This window comes from Rhinoderma darwinii, chromosome 13 (genome assembly GCF_050947455.1).
Source record: "Rhinoderma darwinii isolate aRhiDar2 chromosome 13, aRhiDar2.hap1, whole genome shotgun sequence".
Classification (NCBI taxonomy): Eukaryota; Metazoa; Chordata; class Amphibia; order Anura; family Rhinodermatidae; genus Rhinoderma; species Rhinoderma darwinii.
In genome coordinates, this window is record NC_134699.1 from 64,418,604 (window position 1) to 64,441,011 (window position 22,408).

The 22,408-nt window shown below is 43.4% G+C and overlaps 2 protein-coding genes across 5 annotated transcripts in view; one reads left to right on the plus strand and one right to left on the minus strand.

Annotated features, from left to right (window-relative positions):
- Positions 1 to 5,730: 5,730 nt before the first annotated feature.
- LOC142665936 (uncharacterized) lies at positions 5,731 to 21,566 on the minus strand. Of its 4 annotated transcripts, none has more exons than XM_075845760.1 (8): positions 21,498 to 21,566; positions 19,939 to 20,002; positions 18,345 to 18,804; positions 12,412 to 13,245; positions 12,062 to 12,175; positions 11,559 to 11,606; positions 11,094 to 11,235; positions 5,731 to 8,887 (listed from the first exon to the last, which is right to left on the minus strand). In XM_075845760.1, exons 3-8 carry the CDS (start codon positions 18,801 to 18,803, stop codon positions 8,097 to 8,099), a joined length of 2,388 nt encoding a protein of 795 aa, XP_075701875.1. In that variant the 5' UTR covers position 18,804; positions 19,939 to 20,002; positions 21,498 to 21,566; the 3' UTR covers positions 5,731 to 8,096. The 4 variants fall into 4 exon arrangements, with proteins under 4 accessions (XP_075701875.1, XP_075701872.1, XP_075701873.1 ...); XM_075845757.1 differs by lacking the exon at positions 21,498 to 21,566 and adding an exon at positions 20,940 to 21,030; XM_075845758.1 differs by lacking the exon at positions 21,498 to 21,566 and adding an exon at positions 20,689 to 20,929.
- The window catches only part of LOC142665937 (manganese-dependent ADP-ribose/CDP-alcohol diphosphatase-like), a 45,294-nt gene continuing 44,012 nt past the window's right edge, over positions 21,127 to 22,408 (plus strand). The window contains exon 1 of the mRNA XM_075845761.1: positions 21,127 to 21,293. The gene's annotated coding sequence lies outside the window, so the exon portion shown is untranslated. The remainder of the gene's footprint in view (positions 21,294 to 22,408) is intronic.

A 22,408-nucleotide genomic window follows, 5' to 3' on the forward strand; every position in this document is an offset into this window, starting at 1 on the left:
AGGTGGTATAATACGCCCTATACAGGATGTAAAATTGTGTGAGTCGCTCATTATAGTCGCATGATACAAATTTAGGAGAGAGGGCTCTGTCCCACTCATCCTCAGTCAGCGGCCCCACATCACATTCCCATTTTGCCTTCAGAGGGGTGAGCATAGATTCCCTAAACTCACCGGATAATAGGCTATAAAGTTGGGAAATCACATGTTTAGCTGGTGGAGAGAGCAGAAAGTTGGAAACTTTGGTACCCAAGTTCTCCGGGGCCAGCTGCGTCTCAAGTGCATGTTTGACTATCAAATAGGAGAACAATTTGGAGGGGGGAGAGAAAATTCCTCCTGCAGCTCTGGGAAGGTCTTAATACCAGAATGCCATCTTGCCAGGTGGGATAATTGACCAGCAATATAGAACCATTTAACACTGGGGAAAGATACACCACCCTCATGCCATGGGGTGTATAGACGCCGGCTAGCCACCCTTCATCTACCATTATTCCATACAAAAGAAGGGAGTAAACTCCAATACGCTGTAAAACACAGGCTGGAGGGTATACAGGAGACTGCTGGACAATATACAGGATTTTAGGCATTAGGGTCATCTTAACTAAACTCTCGCAGCTGTAGACAGGAGCAATTGGTTCCATCTGACAATCTTGGCACGCAGAAAGGAAATCAAAGGGGTGATACTTAATTCTTCAAAGTCAAAAACTGATCTGGAAATCTGTATACCAAGATACCTAATAGAGGTCGACCAGAGGCGCGGGGTGGAGATCGCTGAGGCAACCGGGGCCGATATATCTAATGGTAGAAATGGAGCGTTTATATAGAAAGAATGGTAGAGACGGGGGACTTCCGGGGGGCGGGGCATCGTGGATGTCCGCTTTTAGACGGAGCTCCCTCGCGGCCTACCAGGATCCACGGTGCATTACCGCCATGGCGTCATACGACTGCTCCTAAGGGCTGCTACGGGACTTACCGGGTCTGCCCACCTTGAAGGAGCTCCTCGTTTAGCTGTCCCCAGAGTCCTGGGCGGTGTAATGCTGGATCGCAGCATCCGATCTCAGTGGTGGCCGCCATCTTGGAGGATCCTCTCCGGCTGCTAACGCTGGGGCCTGCACTTCGCAGGAGGAAACCGGCCTTAAGGTGGGAGGTGACTCCCGTCCAGGCCAGAGGTTTTAGCTGTCTGGCGGCAGGCAAATTCCCAGCTACCGCCAGATAGGGGTGATACTGCCGGCTGTCGGTGCCACGTGGGTCAGCACGTCAACGGTGCACATCAGCTCCCATCTCCTGGACTATGTGACACAGCGGGCATATAGGTAGCGGGCCGTTATCTCCCCAGGCTCCTGCCATCCTGAATTTTGAGCCCCTGACGCTCTGGGCCACTAAAGGGGTAGCAACGATCTGCCATTTTTCTTTGCATTTGCCTGCATTGCACCTTTGTATGCCCCTCAAGGTTCACAGTATTGCACTGGGAATATCAGTGCTGAAGAGATCATAATTTTTGTTTTGGATCATACTGAGGCTGGATAGTTCTGTGACAGTTTATTTTTCCTACTATAACTAGCTGATGGTTCACCATGATTTCACATGCTCAGGACTGCAGCCCCATTTTCCTAATGCCGCAATGATTATGTGACACATCGCTGGAGAGCTTCCTCATCATATCCCTGTTACGCCCACAGCGCCCCCTGGTGCTCGCTCTTCTCCTCACGATCTGGTGATTGGGTCATGGACAAATATCTAACAAATCTACAGGAGGGAGATCCTCCGGCTCTCAGATTTCTCAGGTGTCTATCTCCTCCCATTCTCTGGAAATGCAGAAGTCCAAGAGCAGCACTAAAGGGGACAAGCAGGCTCCTAAATCCTCGTCTGCCAAAGCCTCACGACCACAGTTCTCACCAGAAGTGTCACTGGGAGGGGACATTACGCCGCCACTATTGTCTCCATAATACAGTCTGCAGAACAGCAGCGAGATGGACACCCACCAAGCCACCCTGGTAGCTCAAGAGGTCTCTAAAATGTTGTTGCCACTTTTTGACAAAAGACTGGAGGTATTGCACACTGCTATTAATGCAGCTCTGGCACAACTTACATCGCATTCTCTAAAGATAGCGGACTTGGAGACGAGGGTGGTAACAACAGATACCTCAGTGTCCACAATGGAGGAAGATGTACGGCGAATCCAAGCCTCTAATCAAGAACTAAGAGACAAGATGGACGACCTGGAGAACCGGGATAGACGTAATAACTTGCGTTTCGTGGGGGTCCCGGAAAAGGTGACTGGTGAACAACTGCTGGATTATCTCTGTAAAGATCTTCCTAATGCTCTGAACATCGAGCTTGGCGGTGACTCGCTCATGATAGAACGGGCACACAGACTGGGCCCTCCCAGAGCTGGGCGAAATGCGTGGGATGGCAGACCTCGTCCGGAGATTGCCAAATATTTCCACTGGGCAATAAAGGAGAAAGTCCTACGGGCCTACAGACAACAGAGGAAACTAGTCATCCACGACTCTAAGATCCTAATCTTCCAGGACTACTCGGCAGTGGTCGCTCAGAAACGCAAAGCTTTTGCCCCGATCTGCCGTCTACTGTATGACAGGAACACTCGGTTCCAACTCTTGTTCCCAGCAAAATTGAAGGTGCAGGATGGTGACCACACACTCATCTTTGAGGATCCTGTACAGGCCAGACGACGACTTCGCTTGGAGGAAAATGGTGCAGGGTGACTCAGGTCTTTGATAGAGGAAAGCTCGCACACTTGGCATATGGACATGTGCTTCATATTCTTCTAGTTTAAAAATAGTTACTTGTAGCAATTCTACCTCTTTGATGGCAAATATCTTGTTACCCAAACCCAGGTTCGCCATCAATGTTGTTTACATGTTTATTTTGTATTTACTATTCTCGCTTGTGCTAAACTCCTTTCTTTTGCAGACGACTGAGGGCATGGTTCTCGCCGATACACACACCATTGGGATTAGGCTGGGCACGCGGCTTGCTGGGACCGCGGGAGGTTTCGTACCTGGATCCAGCTTCGTGACACGGGATGAGTCCCCAACATACGCACCTTCCTGACACATATCACACTTCTCCCCCTATCCGATTCCTCTCCTGGAATGTGGATGGCTTGAATACGCCCTTGAAGAGGAAGAAGATGCTTAAAGGGAAGAGGTCATGATTTTTTTTACCATATTGCTTTTAATATAATATTATATTACTTCTCTATGGGGGCTGCCAATTTTTTTTTCATCTCTGTGTCGATTAACGACAAATACAGATATAGAATACGGCACATACAACCCCATAGAGAATGCGAGCGGGAGCCGTTCCATTCACTATAGCGTACGCAGTCTGTGTGGGAACGGCGCATGCACCGCTCCCACACAGGCCAAAATGAAGCTCATTCGCAGAGAGAAATCCGGCGCCATTTTCATGTGGACCGGAAGCCGCTGCCGGACAGTAAGATGAAGACTTCCGGCCGCAGCTTCCAGCCATATGTTCAGGCGCAAGGAATAGGAGCGGAGGCGGCAGCAGGTAATTTATGTTCGTGTATATTATGTTCGTGCATGTTCAAATTATTCTTGGATAAATTATTCTATCTCTTGAAAATGGACTCGGTAGAGACCTCTCTCCATAAGGAATTACGGGTCCAACAATTTATTGAAACATGGGAAACACTCATTGCATTACTCCAGCAAAACCTTCAGATACAAATACGGAAATGCTTTGAACCAACGGTCTGGTTCCACGCACAGCTGCTTCTGGGGAATGCACCCGTGTAAGATACGGTCGGGATACTAGTGGTTGTCTGGTGTGGGCGAGAGCCATGCTTCTTCTTCCGTGTCCCCGCATAGATACGATGGGTTCTGTTGGGGTGGATGTATGCGGTGGGCTGGTTCCCGCGGACGCCTCCATCCCCGATTTATGTTTTTCTTTTTCAAATTCAATGGGGTGGGGAATTGCTTACAATTTAATATGCACGTGGGTGTTGCATCTGTATTGTTTCCTTTATCAGCAACGCGATGTCTGAGAAAAGAAAAGTGTACACAGCGCCACATGGTGCAAGATAAACCTCGATAGGTAAAACCATGAATTGTAGTGGTAAGTTGTTGGCCTTCCACTCTAAGCTATACCTGCCAGCATGAGCTCTTACGGTGAGTCTGTTTTTGTAACCAGGTTGCAGCTTTCAGTATCCAGGTACCGGCATCAATCGTAATGAGCCGCAAGTAAATAGAAATTATATATTTTTTGAAAAAAATATATATGTAAAAAACTGGATATTTTGGAAAGCGTTACTCAATATGAAGAATAAGCAGAGTGATGCTGATAAGCAGGTTTATTGTATAACAAGGATGGGCAACGCGTTTCAACGCAGAACATGTGACTGTTTACCGGATGACGTCAGTCACATCTGTTTTTTATCTATGTACTTGATTGTTTCATGTTTGGCGGTTTTTTTGCCTCTAATCCCCTCCCCATCATCCACATATAAGACATATGTCTTGCTTGTTTCATACCTAATTTTGGCCTGACGAAGTTGCATGTTCTGCGTTGAAACGCGTTGCCCATCCTTGTTATACAATAAACCTGCTTATCAGCATCACTCTGCTTATTCTTCATATTGAGTAACGCTTTCCAAAATATCCAGTTTTTTTACATATATTTTTTAATTTCTATTTATCAGCACAGCGAGATGAGTTATTTTGTTCTCATTTCTTTTCTTTTTTCCTCTCCTTCTCCCTTTCCCCGCCCCCCCCCTCATCTACTTATTATGTTCGACCAGTTAGGTCAACCCCTTGATGATGATTAATTGGTGTTTAATGGAAATTTCAATGATCCTCTGGACTACTGATGATATTACATTGTTCCCCCTCCTTGCTTTCCTTCTGTTTCCCCCACAAACGTAATAGTTTGGAAAAAATGTTCAATAAAAAGGTTGAAAAAAAGAATGCTAGTAACAGGTGTGAAAGTGGGGCGACAAGAGACAACTGAACGATTTATAGCCATCATGATGACCGTCAGGGATTGAGGGTGGGGGGTGGTTCGTTCTAAAACCGCTGCCTGCGGCCTAAGAGCTGATCCTGGCCTTGCAGGAGTCCCAAGTAAAGGACCCTCCCCGTTACATCCGTTGTCCTGGGCAGGCAGGTGGAGAGATGTTAATGAAGTGGGTAACACCTGAACGTTTCGTATTGTCCATTCGCCTCGCGGTGCTGCTTCCCATGAGCCTCCTTGTTCTGTCACTCGCTCGTGATCACGCCTGGAGCCACCATTCGCTCCCGTTTTTTGCCTTTGTTTGGTTACCGGTCCACTTTGGGCTGCAGGTCTGTATATCTTTTTGCTATAGATTTCATCTGAGAAAAGACCTTTCCTTTGCAAACGTTTCTTTGATACAAAAACAAAATCTACAGCTCCAATATGAACCAAACAACGTACCAGACGTCTGGCGACCCGTGCCGATGACTCCGCAGGCGCGCTGGCTCGTCTGCACCCGGCCGTGGTTGTACCTTCTGAACGTACAGACACCTTTTGTGCTTTAAAAACTCAGATCTGATCCTCAATGATTAAAACCATAAAGTGGCCGGACCGAATACGGCTTCATTATATCAACAGTGATGTGAAATGTCTCAATAAAACGTCTGAGGTGTCACGTGACCTCCGGGGGTTTGCCGCCGCGCAGTGCCTTGGTGGTAGCGGCACGGGACGCGCTGTAGTGATAAACCAATCCCCAATAAAGCAAGTTTAACAATCGTTTTATTTCACTTCAGGTTTCGAGGCCTCAACGTTCCACATTATAAACATCTTCATAACTAAACCGCTTCAGGTAACATCGAAATCAGAGCTTTATGTCAACAGTAATCACAGAGGAAACATTCAGGTCACCCGCACGTACAACTGCCCCACATATCAGCCCTTTCTGCGCTCTCTACTCCGGGTTTACAACTCCACATAGTCTAAGGCCTCATGCACACGACCGTGGTGGTGGGCGCCGCCAGCCGTAATAAGACATGTCCTATCTTCCTGCAGTCCAGGCTCCAATGCACGGACCGTGGAAAGCAGCGTCGCGTGCATGGGCCCACAATACACCCGCGGATTTGCGGCTGCATAAATACGTTCGTGTGCACGGGGCCTAATACTGGCGGGTCTGTAGGCTGAAAATGTCGTCTGTCCCCTGCAAACTGGACCCAAAGACATGTTCAGCTTTAGTGAATAAGGAAATGTTAGAACAGAAGGAATAAAAATACAAAACATGAAACATAAGGACACCAAAGGGTTAAAGAGATCCTAAATAAGCCTAAACATAGGAGTCCTGCTCAGACTTTCTACACGGAGCGCGGCCCCATCCAAGATTGGGACTCTACAGCAACAGGTTTTAGAGGTGGCGGTAGAGGCAACGAGCTGGCACAGGAAGGGTGTATTATATAACATGGGTGTGTAGGAGAGCACGACCTGGGCATAGGTTGTAGCTCCGTCACTTTAGACTCCATGTTTCCTGCTTGGACTGCATATTGGAAAGAGGTTTCCTGTCCATTTTGCAGTCTATGGGGCAATATTTTATTATTAGTTTCGTGTAGTGCGGACGTGAGGCCCGGGGCACGGTGTCTCCACAACCTTCCTCTAGGTCTATACATCTCTATGGACTTAATCCCCGCCATATAGCAGGCGCCTGTGGGGGACCAGAAGTAGATGATCTCCTCACAGCAGGGTCTGCTCTTTACCTTATGTCTTATTACGTATGGCCTTCTAGATGGGAAGCATCAGGAATAAGTCATGTCTGGACAGACTAACATTAAACAGGGCGGCTATGGAGTGGGACATCTGGCAGGGGACTGAGGGACACCAGTAACCCCGACACATCCGCCCATTGTCCCCACACTGCAAAAAATCACAAATGAGTCGATTCTAGATATTCAAAGCGAAGACGACTTCGAAGAAGACTTTACTGATCCCACATCCGAGACGAGCGGCCGTACGACGACTTGTTGGGAATATGTTTACATTTTATGACAGAGGTCACTGCCACCTCGCGGGCTGAAGGGCCGGCCGGCCTGGTAACTAGAAGAGAAGCGAAAAACAACCCCAAGACACGATGTTCACTGAAGATTGGAGTCTAAAAACAGAACGAATGTGAACTGTCCATACGAAGTGCTATACCTGGGGGAGGGGGACGCGAGATCTTCACCTCCTGATCTTATTCTAGGTGCACTAAAGAGCCAAAAACATTAAGGAATGTATTAAATAAGGACTAGAACTATTCTATAATACTGCAGCTTGACACAGGTGGATAAGGATGTGGGGGGGGGGGGGGGGTTGGGTCGGAGGGGTGTAACACAGAACCCCCCCCCCCACTCTCTTTAGTGATCTCATGTATGACACCCCCCGACCTGAAACAAATAGTGGGGAGTCCTATAAAGGATGCATAGGGGAGGATGAGAGCATTGTACCAGCGAGCACTCCCCCCCCCATCCAGGAGAATATACCAAAAGAATCCGCATAATGGGCATTGTAGTAGTACAACTGGACTGGCGGATGTTGAATCCAAGGCCTGGCTGATGTCTTCAGGGGACCATCGATATGATATTTTTGTTGGTGGGATTCTCCATCCATCTAAGAGGACAGTCTGACGTCTCATCAAGCAAAACGGGGATAGGACAAGTAAATTTTTACCTTCCCAAACCCATGTTGACCCCAGGAGTAACAGAACCAGAGGCTCCCAAAAAATATCAGGTCTGTTCAGCTGAGCGGGATTAATGAAGAGCAGACCAGTGTGAGACGACAAGCCGCGCGTCGAGTGCCAGCGCAACTTCCGTGCCCTCCTACACTTGATTAAAAAAAAAAATCTACAAATATATAGAATCACACAAACTAGAAACCTAAACTTTCACTTAGAGATCGAAAAGACAGTAAATCAGGAGTCCTTTTTTCCGCAGAACGTGCCGACCTCCCTGTGGATGATGGAGAAACGAGGATTCCAAAACCAAAAACCCAGTCCAGTCTTCTTGTTGGTCAGACGGTATCGGGCGCGGCGGCACTTGTGGTGAACCTTTATAAAATATCTCGCAAGTACCAAGTCCTACCTGGTGCGGTCGCCTCTCCGGCCGTTATACCTCCTCATGGTGGAAAGCCCATTTATGTTTCATGAAATGTGACTTATGTGCAAAGCGTTTCCCGCACAGCCGGCACATGATGGGCTTCTCGTGGTCGTGAATCTTCTCGTGTCTGGCCAGCTGGGACTTGGTGTCGAATCGATGGTCACATTTGCTGCAGGACACCGTCTTCCCTTTCGTGTGCCTTCTCTGGTGAACCAGCAGACTGCACTTATGACCGAACTTTCTTCCGCAGTGTTCACACTCGAAGGGTTTTTCTCCGGTGTGCGCCCTCTGGTGGATAACGAACTGGGACTTGTAGTCGTACTGGATACCGCAGATGGTGCAGGCGTAGCGCTTCACGGCGTGGTTCTCCGCCCGGTGCTTGATCAGCAGTGATTTGGTGATGAACACTTGGCCACAGTCCTCGCACTCCACGTCCACCTCTTCCTCGTAACTCTTCAAGTGCTTCTGGGATTTGAGGTGCCTTTTAAACGCCAGTCTTTTGGGGAAAGTCATGTCGCACTTCTTACAGTGGTAAATTCTTCTCCTTCGACGTAATAAATTGTATTTCTTCATTCTAGAACCGCCGTTGGACGCTCCCTCATCCTTAAGTACATTGGAAGAGCTCGGAAGGCTTGACGAGAAGTCCTCGTCCCCTTGCGTGGAGTCCTCCTCGTCATCATCTTCCTCGGACAATAACTCGGACTCGCTGTAGTCGCTGAACGCACCGTCGTCCGGCAGCCATTCTGGAGAGTTCGGCTGCTTTGTCATATCTTTGGCTTCCTCCTCACTGACTGACTCATCTGTTACACGGGAAGACAAGATTAAAGAGCAGCCATCACGATTGGTGGGGGTTTAATACAATCACAAGGCGGGATCTCCCTAAACGAGGGCTAATGTTTTCCGTGTCCTGCTGGGAGATCTTTCAGGTCATTAATTAATACGTGCGAATGATTCTAAGGCCTGTGTCCCCCTCCGAACAAGTCCATGGGGTTTACATATCATCATCTCGCTCCTCCGGACCATGCTAGGGATAGATTTCTCTATTAGTGAGATAGGGGGCACCCAAATCAAATACGGTCATCAGTACGAAGGTCACGTGCAGCATTCCAGCCAATCCCATGGCAGGTAAGTAACCCGCTTACCGTGTGATTGGATGAAAGACCGCAGCGGATAAGAGTAGGACTAATGCAATGCCCTGATCTTCCTCTAGGGGGAATTTATACGATGAAAAGAGCTGTACAGTGGAGGAAATAAGTATTTGATCCCTTGCTGATTTTGTAAGTTTGCCCACTGTCAAAGACATGAACAGTCTAGAATTTTTAGGCTAGGTTAATTTTACCAGTGAGAGATAGATTATATATAAAAAAAAACAGAAAATCACATTGTCAAAATGATATATATTTATTTGCATTGTGCACAGAGAAATAAGTATTTGATCCCCTACCAACCATTAAGAGTTCAGCCTCCTCCAGATCCAGTTACACGCTCCAAATCAACTTGGTGCCTGCATTAAAGACAGCTCTTACATGGTCACCTGTATAAAAGACTCCTGTCCACAGACTCAATGAATCAGTCTGACTCTAACCTCAACAACATGGGCAAGACCAAAGAGCTTTCTAAGGATGTCAGGGACAAGATCATAGACCTGCACAAGGCTGGAATGGGCTACAAAACCATAAGTAAGACGCTGGGTGAGACGGAGACAACTGTTGGTGCAATAGTAAGAAAATAGAAGACATACAAAATGACTGTCAATCGACATCGATCTGGGGCTCCATGCAAAATCTCACCTCGTGGGGTATCCTTGATCCTGAGGAAGGTGAGAGCTCAGCCGAAAACTACACGGGGGGAACTTGTTAATGATCTCAAGGCAGCTGGGACCACAGTCACCAAGAAAACCATTGGTAACACATTACGCCGTAATGGATTAAAATCCTGCAGTGCCCGCAAGGTCCCCCTGCTCAAGAAGGCACATGTACAGGCCCGTCTGAAGTTTACAAATGAACATCTGGATGATTCTGAGAGTGATTGGGAGAAGGTGCTGTGGTCAGATGAGACTAAAATTGAGCTCTTTGGCATTAACTCAACTCGCCGTGTTTGGAGGAAGAGAAATGCTGCCTATGACCCAAAGAACACCGTCCCCACTGTCAAGCATGGAGGTGGAAACATTATGTTTTGGGGGTGTTTCTCTGCTAAGGGCACAGGACTACTTCACCGCATCAATGGGAGAGTGACAACCTCCTTCCCTCCACCAGGACATTAAAAATGGCTCGTGGCTGGGTCTTTCAGCACGACAATGACCCGAAACATACAGCCAAGGCAACAAAGGAGTGGCTCAAAAAGAAGCACATTAAGGTCATGGAGTGGCCTAGCCAGTCTCCAGACCTTAATCCCATCGAAAACTTATGGAGGGAGCTGAAGATCCGAGTTGCCAAGCGACAGCCTCAAAATCTTAATGATTTACAGATGATCTGCAAAGAGGAGTGGGCCAAAATTCCATCTAACGTGTGTGCAAACCTCATCATCAACTACAAAAAACGTCTGACTGCTGTGCTTGCCAACAAGGGTTTTGCCACCAAGTATTAAGTCTTGTTTGCCAAAGGGATGAAATACTTATTTCTCTGTGCACAATGCAAATAAATATATATAATTTTGACAATGTGATTTTTTTAATATAATCTATCTCTCACTGGTAAAATTAACCTAGCCTAAAAATTCTAGACTGTTCATGTCTTTGACAGTGGGCAAACTTACAAAATCAGCAAGGGATCAAATACTTATTTCCTTCACTGTATATACTGCCATGTCAATTTTATAGGGGAAAATGTGTAGACTGATGAACCTTCACCCTAAAACAGGATCGTTCACAATTTCCCAGATACAAAAGCGACCGCTGAGTTCCTGACATGATATAAATATTACATAGTATGGAATTACTTTGCTGGTTCTTTTTGATGTCCCTCCCTCCGCTTGATTCCTATTGGTAGAGCCCGGCGCCAGTCTTACCTGAATCTGTATCGTCCGGCAGTTCCGAGACATCCGGAGGCTCCTCTGTGACCACGTCGCTGTAAAGCTCCTTGTGTGATTTGATATAGTCCCACTCCTCCACCGAGAAATACATAGCGACGTCGTCGCACTTCACCGGCACCTGCAACGCAGGACATGAGGCTCAGCGCCGGCGACTCGCACCCCAGAACAGTTACACTCCACCGAAAACAGACGTCTCTGACTAAAATGATTCATTTCTATATCCCTAACGAATCATGGCCTATTGATAAGCGACAGCTGAATTATGTTCACGCCGCTGCTCAGCAGGTGCGGACATACCTCTATGTACTCATCGTGTCACCTACAACGACCACGAGACACACACAATACAAGCCGATAGCAGGAACAGCCCGGTACATCTGATCAGTGGCCATGGCCGGTACCACAACTTGTAATGAGGATGATGATGATGTCAGCACTCACCTCCTCCGGACTGTCAGGGGGGTCATCTCTCTCCGCCAGCACCCATTTCTACATAGGAAGACACATTACAAGTTAGATGAGAGAATAATAATAAGATCGTTATCGCAGTTTCCTCCGGGTGTCACCCACTGGGAGAAGGTGATCAGACATCACCGCCATGTGGTCTATACAGTAACAGCCCCTACAGGGTCCAATGTTTGGTGCAACGTCTGACAACTCCACTCCCACGCTCTTACAGGAGAGATCGGTGCTTGGAGAGTCTCAAATAGAAACAGAGGTGGATTCATATCCCCATTTACAGCAATGTCAGCACAGATCGGCCTTTACACAGGCAGGATGTGGATATTGATGTGGATGGTGATGTGGATGAACACCCGGCCTCCATGACAATAGCGCACATGACAGAGGTCACACCAGGAAATCTCTTAGTGGCGCAGCCTCTGACTAGAAGCGAGCCGGTCTCAATGGCTTTATGACAGTAAGAAGACCAAGCACAATCTCACATCTCCAGTCAGAAGAGCCACGATCTCCAGGACTTGCTTCAGGAACTTCTGCGTCATCAGCTTGGACTCCTCTTCAATAAAGGGGGTATTGAGCAAATGCTGCATGAGCGAGACCTGAAATCCAGAGAAAAGATCATAGGGGAGAGGTCTAAACATTCATCCTGTACATCTATTATACACGTATCTTGTGGCCTCTGGCCACGTGGCTCATGATGCAGTGACCGGGCGCTTTAATAGGGGTATATCCCATCTCAGACATTTATGGCTTCTATTTAGGATATGTAATAAATGTTGGAGATGGGAATAAATCAGTAAGAGCGATGGAGGAAGTGCACTGTAGCTTGACTTACCATCACTTCCTCCATGGCAAAGAACAATCTGCTGTCTTTTACGGGGACATTTCTTGGTAACGGAGAAGTGTCCGGAGTCAGTCCCTGCAGTAACGACGTCCAGTTCTGCAGAGCCGGATCTTCGGTTTCCTGGTTTGGATCCGCGGTTACGGGCTCTCCCATACTCATGTCTCTGGGTGGGACCGCAGGGCCGAACCGGTAAAGATAATCCGGTCTTACGCTCCAAGAATCATCTCTGCGGCCAAGTAGGAACTCCGAGCACTGAACGGCCTTGTCTGCCGTGCACCGCAGGGACTGCAAATTGTTGAAAAATTTTAACATTCGTGTGGAAGTGGAAGCTTCTCGGACAAGTATCGGTCTGGTGAGCACCCCAATGCTGCGGACGCCCCAGGAAGGGTCGGTGTTGGTGGCGACGTGTCTCAGATTGCGGTTGTATTCGGCATAGACGTTGAGGTGTTCTTTGGAATGGTAAGAGTCATCAAAACCAGACTCCGACTGAAAGGGTAACTCGACCTCCTCCTCCTTTATGATGTTCCTCTGAAGGCCTGGAAAGATAGTGGGTACAGCACCGGCTTTCAGCTTCACCTCTGCCCCGTGGATCATATAACTATCGGGGGCAAAGTGATCAGAACACATTCCAAATCTCTCCGAGGGGCTCATGTCAAGCACCTGCCGGGCAGCGAGGTCCAGGTCACCGAAGTTCTGGCCGGTTTGCTGGAGCCACAATTTTACTATAGACAAGTTGTTAGGAAACATGTGGACAGTGACATCAGGATGCTGGATCTCCACAAAGTTCGGGCATTCTGTAACTATGCATCTAGAGGTGACCTCCCCCTGCAAAGAAAACATCACTGGATGTTATTATATATATATATATAGCATACAGTAATCTAATAATATACAAATATACCACAAGAGTGAGAAACATTGTTTACAGGTGACGAGAATGTAAAGTTAAAGGGGTTCTCTGCGCATTTTATATTGATAGCCTATCATTAGGATAAATCAATATAAACATCCCCACCGATCAACTGATAGAAGGGGCTGCGGAGTCAAACGCTTCAGCCTAGTCAAGACTTACCAGGTTCAGCACCGTACACATCCATAACTACTATAATACTGTCCACTATATACAAGAATATAACTACTATAATACTGCTCCTATATACAAGAATATAACTACCATAATACTGCCCCCTATATACAAGAATATAACTACTATAATACTGCCCCTATATACAGGAATATAACTACTATAATACTGCCCCCTATATACAAGAATATAACTACTATAATACTGCTCCTATATACAAGAATATAACTACTATAATACTGCTCCTATATACAAGAATATAACTACTATAATACTGTCCACTATATACAAGAATATAACTACTATAATACTGCTCCTATATACAGGAATATAACTACTATAATACTGCCCCCTATGTACAAGAATATAACTACTATAATACTGTCCCCTATATACAAGAATATAACTACTATAATACTGCTCCTATATACAAGAATATAACTACTATAATACTGCTCCCTATATACAAGAATATAACTACTATAATACTGCCCCCTATACAAGAATATAACTACTATAATACTGCCCATATATACAAGAATATAACTACTATAATACTGCCCCCTATATACAAGAATATAACTACTATAATACTGCCCCTATATACAAGAATATAACTACTATAATACTGCTCCTATATACAATAATATAACTACTATAATACTGCCTCCTATATACAAGAATATAACTACTATAATACTGCCCCCTATATACAAGAATATAACTACTATAATACTGCCCCCTATATACAAGAATATAACTACTATAATACTGCTCCTATATACAAGAATATAACTACTATAATACTGCTCCCTATATACAAGAATATAACTACTATAATACTGCCCCCTATACAAGAATATAACTACTATAATACTGCCCATATATACAAGAATATAACTACTATAATACTGCCCCCTATATACAAGAATATAACTACTATAATACTGCCTCCTATATACAAGAATATAACTACTATAATACTGCCCCTATATACAAGAATATAACTACTATAATACTGCCCCTATATACAAGAATATAACTACTATAATACTGCTCCTATATACAAGAATATAACTACTATAATACTGCCCCTATATACAAAAATATAACTACTATAATACTACCCCTATATACAAGAATATAACTACTATAATACTGCCCCTATATACAAGAATATAACTACTATAATACTGCCCCTATATACAAGAATATAACTACTATAATACTGTCCCCTATATACAAGAATATATCTACTATAATACTGCTCCTATATACAAGAATATAACTACTATAATACTGCTCCTATATACAAGAATATAACTACTATAATACTGCTCCTATATACAAGATATAACTACTATAATACTGCTCCTATATACAAGAATATAACTACTATAATACTGTCCCCCTATATACAAGAATATAACTACTATAATACTGCCCCTATATACAAGAATATAACTACTATAATACTGCCTCCTATATACAAGAATATAACTACTATAATACTGCCTCCTATATACAAGATTATAACTACTATAATACTGCTCCTATATACAAGAATATAACTACTATAATACTGCTCCCTATATACAAGAATATAACTACTATAATACTGCCTCCTATATACAAGAATATAACTACTATAATACTGCCTCCTATATACAAGAATATAACTACTATAATACTGCCCCCTATATACAAGAATATAACTACTATAATACTGCCCCCTATATACAAGAATATAACTACTATAATACTGCCCCCTATATACAAGAATATAACTACTATAATACTGCTCCTATATACAAGAATATAACTACTATAATACTGCCCCCTATATACAAGAATATAACTACTATAATACTGCCCCCTATATACAAGAATATAACTACTATAATACTGCCCCTATATACAAGAATATAACTACTATAATACTGCCCCCTATATACAAGAATATAACTACTATAATACTACTCCTATATACAAGAATATAACTACTATAATACTGCCCCTATATACAAGAATATAACTACTATAATACTGCCCCTATATACAATATAACTACTATAATACTGCCCCCTATATACAAGAATATAACTACTATAATACTGCCCCCTATATACAAGAATATAACTACTATAATACTGCTCCTATATACAAGAATATAACTACTATAATACTGCCCCCTATATACAAGAATATAACTACTATAATACTGCTCCTATATACAAGAATATAACTACTATAATACTGCCCCCTATATACAAGAATATAACTACTATAATACTGCTCCTATATACAAGAATATAACTACTATAATACTGTCCTTATATACAAGAATATAAATACTATAATACTACTACTATATACAAGAATATAACTACTATAATACTGCCCCCTATATACAAGAATATAACTACTATAATACTGCTCCTATATACAAGAATATAACTACTATAATACTGCCCCCTATATACAAGAATATAATTACTATAATACTGCTCCCTCTATACAAGAATATAACTACTATAATACTGCCCCCTATATACAAGAATATAACTACTATAATACTACTCCTATATACAAGAATATAACTACTATAATACTGCCCCTATATACAAGAATATAACTACTATAATACTGCCCCTATATACAATATAACTACTATAATACTGCCCCCTATATACAAGAATATAACTACTATAATACTGCCCCCTATATACAAGAATATAACTACTATAATACTGCTCCTATATACAAGAATATAACTACTATAATACTGCTCCTGTATACAAGAATATAACTACTATAATACTACTCCTATATACAAGAATATAACTACTATAATACTGCCCCTATATACAAGAATATAAATACTATAATACTACTACTATATACAAGAATATAACTACTATAATACTGCCCCCTATATACAAGAATATAAATACTATAATACTGCCCCCTATATACAAGAATATAACTACTATAATACTGCTCCTATATACAAGAATATAACTACTATAATACTGCCCCCTATATACAAGAATATAACTACTATAATACTGCTCCTATATACAAGAATATAACTACTATAATACTGCTCCTGTATACAAGAATATAACTACTATAATACTACTCCTATATACAAGAATATTTCTACTATAATACTGCCCCTATATACAAGAATATAAATACTATAATACTACTACTATATACAAGAATATAACTACTATAATACTGCCCCCTATATACAAGAATATAAATACTATAATACTGCCCCCTATATACAAGAATATAACTACTATAATACTGACCCTATATACAAGAATATAATTACTATAATACTGCCCCCTATATACAAGAATATAACTACTATAATACTGCCCCCTATATACAAGAATATAAATACTATAATACTGCCCCCTATATACAAGAATATAAATACTATAATACTGCCCCCTATATACAAGAATATAAATACTATAATACTGCCCCCTATATACAAGAATATAACTACTATAATACTGCCCCCTATATACAAGAATATAAATACTATAATACTGCCCCCTATATACAAGAATATAAATACTATAATACTGCCCCCTATATACAAGAATATAACTACTATAATACTGCTCCCTATATACAAGAATATAACTACTATAATACTGCTCCTATATACAAGAATATAACTACTATAATACTGCTCCTATATACAAGAATATAACTACTATAATACTGCCACTATATACAAGAACATAACTACTATAATACTGCCCCTATATACAAGAACATAACTACTATAATACTGCTCCTATATACAAGAATATAACTACTATAATACTGCCCCCTATATACAAGAATATAACTACTATAATCCTGCCCCCTATATACAAGAATATAACTACTATAATACTGCCCCCTATATACAAGAATATAACTACTATACTACTGCCCCCTATATACAAGAATATAACTACTATAATACTGCTCCTATATACAAGAATATAACTACTATAATACTGTCTCCTATATACAAGAATATAACTACTATAATCCTGCCCCCTATATACAAGAATATAACTACTATAATACTGCCCTTATATACAAGAATATAACTACTATAATACTGCCCTCTATATACAAGAATATAACTACTATAATACTGCCCCCTATATACAAGAATATAACTACTATAATACTGCCTCCTATATACAAGAATATAACTACCATAATACTGCCCCTTATATACAAGAATATAACTACTATAACACTGCTCCTATATACAAGAATATAACTACTATAATACTGCCTCCTATATACAAGAATATAACTACTATAATACTGACCCTATATACAAGAATATAACTACTATAATACTGCTCTTATATACAAGAATATAACTACTAGAATACTGCTCCTATATACGAGAATATAACTACTATAATACTGCCCCTATATACAAGAATATAACTACTATAATACTGCCCCCTATATATAACTAGTCTGGTTTGTTGTCTCTGTACGGATATGTAAGAATACGTGTGACTTCACACCCCATTCCTCCGTCACTCTTGTGTATTGACATACGAGGATAGATACAGTAATAAATAATATGGCGGACGCCTCTGAAGCATTTGGCTTAGTCTTCTGCAGTCTTGTCTCTGTGTCGGGTCTGCGGATTGTGGACTGTAATACGGTCGTCACACATGTAGAATACTTTTCTCTGTGTGAACAGCTCTGTAGAATATGTCTGGCTCCGTATTCAGTATGCAGGTCATAAATACACAAGTGTGAGTGAGGGTGAGGCTGGATAAGTGACATTGTGACTTGCCGATGCTTCGTGGTCTGGGTGGAGTGGACTTGTGGACTGGGAGTGGCACTGCTCGATCTTCAGTGGTGCGGTCCCGCTGTCCACTAGAGATGGCGGGGAGGAATCATAGTCACATTCTTCAGTTTTAATCTGGACTATCCTGGAGTCTAATGACTGAGAGGAGAGTACTGACGGCTGGACAGACAAGGTCGGGAGCGCGTCCTTCTTCAGTATTCTCCTTCCGCCCTCGACCATCGTGTAGCATTCTGGGGAGAAGTGGCGAGAACAGATCCGGTATTCAGACTTCAATTTGTCCTCCATGATTTTTTGAGAAACTTCATCCATGTCTTGGAAGTCCAGTCCGGTTTGGAGCAGCCAGGACTTGATGAGTTTTATAGTATTGGGGAATGAATGAAGAATCACGCCGGGGACATTGCTCTTCCAGGTGACGGCACATCCCTTCACGATACACGACGTCATCCTGCCCGGAAACACAAAAAACAAAGAAATAAATGACAAAAACATCTCCGACACCCGTCTATCGGGCCCTCTGGCCATGCTGCTCCGGTGGAGCCTTTTCAAGCAATAGTGGAACCCTCCTTTAAGTATCTGGTGGGATGGGCTGTGAATGCAACTGGTCACCACTGCATGCGGGCACCGCTTATCTGATCAGCGTGGTAGTGGGGTGAGCAGACTTTTATATACCGTGACCGATCCTTTATCAGACAATGCTAAAAACACAACTTCCCTTCTCAGGACAGTGGTGTATGGCAGGGTTGGTTTAGTGAGGGGGAGAGGATGGAAGTTGTTGTTTTTAAAGCAGCAGAGGGTTGCAGTGCCTCTGCTGGTGATGTGCAGTAATGACAGCTTGCTGAACATCCAATCAGACAGGTATAATCTACTCTCTTACTACGTCACCTCCTCAAGACGTGTCCCAAAATCTGAGTGTGGAGACTAAAGTCCGGCCCGTGCGCAGAGTCCTGACCGCTGCATGTATGGCCGCCGCTACATAACCACATGATCTGGGGGGGCGTGCTCCCTCTTCAGGGTAACTCGGGGCGTGCTGCTCACACCAGCCACCTCCTGGTCTTATATCCTCGGCCTCCTCCTAGAAGAACCATTGGACATTGATTCCAGCAAGGGTGAAGGAGTGGTCTCCAGGGGGTCAGTCATGGGTAATATACACGATCCGGCCATTTTGTATTCTATTTTTTGTGGGGTGATTTTCCGGCGTTCATCGGATAAATAACGGTATCTTCCGGACGCGGCGACACCGGTGATGTTCAGGATTTATCACATTATTTTATTACAGAAACATCATGTGGGTTATAATAGATTTTAAATCACTTTAGATTTCTTGTAGGTCACACACCCCCCTCGCCAGCCTGATGCGACTTGGGCCTTGTTCACACAGTGCAGATTTTGCACGCGTTTATCAAGCCGAAATGGAACCTGAACAGAATATATAAATGAAGGCCTTAAAGTTCCTGTTTTCCTGGATCCAATTGTGGCTTTGGCTTTAAAAACGCACACAAATTCTGCACGGTGTGAACAAGGCCTTGTAGTTCTAGTTGAGGACGGCCTGTTCACCCCTCCCCATGTTTTTGGAGTTTACCTTTCATACGGGTTCAGGAACTTTCCAGATATGAATCCTCAGGTTTTAGATGAAGGTGCGGAGTCTATGAAGAGAACGGCAGACATGAGACTGCGGAGAAACTAAAGAGGAACTCCTGCTGACATCACCCGGAGTCACCCCAGAGAGCACATAGCAAATATCTGACCCGTACACAGAACTGGAATTTTTACACTGCTGCTTTAGTACTAGCGCCCCCTATATTTATACTGCAGCATTAGTACTAGCACCCCCTATATTACATATTTGCACTGTAGCATTAGTACTAGCACCCCCTATATTACATATATATACTGCAGTACTAGCACCCCCTATATTACATATTTGCACTGTAGCATTAGTACTAGCGCCCCCTATATTACATATATATACTGCAGTACTAGCGCCCCCTATATTACCTATATATACTGCAGTACTAGCACCCCCTATATTACATATTTGCACTGTAGCATTAGTACTAGCACCCCCTATATTACATATATATACTGCAGTACTAGCGCCCCCTATATTACATATATATACTGCAGTACTAGCGCCCCCTATATTACATATTTGCACTGCAGCATTAGTACTAGCGCCCCCTATATTACATATATATATACTGCAGTACTAGCACCCCCTATATTACATATTTGCACTGCAGCATTAGTACTAGCGCCCCCTATATTACATATATACTGCAGTACTAGCGCCCCCTATATTACATATTTGCACTGCAGCATGTCATCACACCTTGACCACATGAAATATGGTTATAACATAGGGCAGCCATGTTTTCCCCCTCACACGGTGACATTATATCAGGACACCCCGGGTTACACAGGAAGCTTCCAGTACAATGTGGTGATGGGTAATAATGAGCTCATTCACACCTCCGCCTCCTCCTATTATCTACACCCGACATGTATGAACCCTCCCGTCCCCCGGCACTGTGAGTAACAATACATAGTGGGGTCCACGCCGCCTGCGCCCCCCACCATTACCTGCCCACAGACGCTCAGCGTGCAGCTTGGAGGGAACAACACTCTCTCTGGACGTGCTGATTGGCTGCGCCAGTGAGGTGACGTCACCGCGCCCCACCCGCCGTCGTCATGCCTTCTGGGAAATGTGGTTTATTTTGTTTGGACGCCGAAGCGTTTTGATTGGCTGTGCTTGGGTACGTCACTGATGCCCAGCGGCGTGTAGTTCGCGCTGATGAAGGCGCAGGACTACAACTCCCAGAATCCTAATAGGACAAAAAGGAACTGTTTGATGATGTCTCGGTCTGTCAGCCAATAGAGTTGCAGCTTTGTTCCCAAACGTGCTATTTCCATTTTGTGCGCGGCTGTGAACGGTAGGTAAGTTTCCTGCTTATATTCTACGTGTTGTTATATATTATCAATGACTGGTCTGTAATCACTATACTCTGCTCTACAGCTCACCCCCTGTAATATATATATATATATATATATATATATATATATATTCGATAACCTCTATATTGTGTCTAGACTACCTAAAAGCAGTTTCCAGTTCCAAACCCCATGTCGCGATATACATACGTTTCCAGTCATGTGACTTTTCTCGCCTTCAGTCGCTAAATGGGAAACAATGGCGACTGCTGTAAGTTCTACGATAAAGTAATGAGCCTCATAACGAACTCTGTCTTAAACCGTCCAGGTTGTCTGTAGTAACCAATCAGAGCTCCGTTTTCATTTCTCAAACTGCTGTGGAAAAATGAAAGCTGTGCTCTGATTGGTTGCTATGGGCAACAAGGTCCGCTTTCCTTTCAGACGGTTTTAATGGATGAGGCCGGTGTTTTCTCCTGGGGGTAGTAGTTGTGCTTATGTATGTACAGCCCGTGTAGTTGGACTGAGTATGTCTCCGGCACTGAGTGACGTTTCATCTCATTGAGTTGTATTATATGACTGGGGCAGCCTCCATACGTTGCGTTGTCTCTTCCGTCCCAAGAAAATGTCATTGCATAGATGTCCGTTTATTCCTAGGCGACATTGTTAGTTTAGTAACGGTCACGCGAGCGGTAGGGTGGCCGCTCTTCTTAGCTGTCTGTCCCCTACGACTTGCTAACCTACCAGATACGAGGAACAGATGGGAGTGTGAACGCAGGACCAGACTACGCAGGGTTCGTTTGTAGTCTGTTACCATAGCGACTCATAATTCTCTTCCTTTTTTTTCTTCTTTTTTTTTTTTTTTTAAAGAATTTTCTACATAAAATTTAAAAAAAGAGGGACTTATGTGATAATGCCGCTGCTCTCCGTTTTCCTTGTGATGTGATGTCCATGCGATCTGCAGAATAGTGACTGAGATATTTTATAGAAACAGCGCCACATCTTTCTATGGGTTATGTCTGGTATTGCAGCTTCATTGAAGCGAATGGGGCTGAGCTGCATTACCACACGCAACCTGTGGACAGTTGTGGTGCTGTTTATGAAAGAAAGCAGCCATGTTTTTC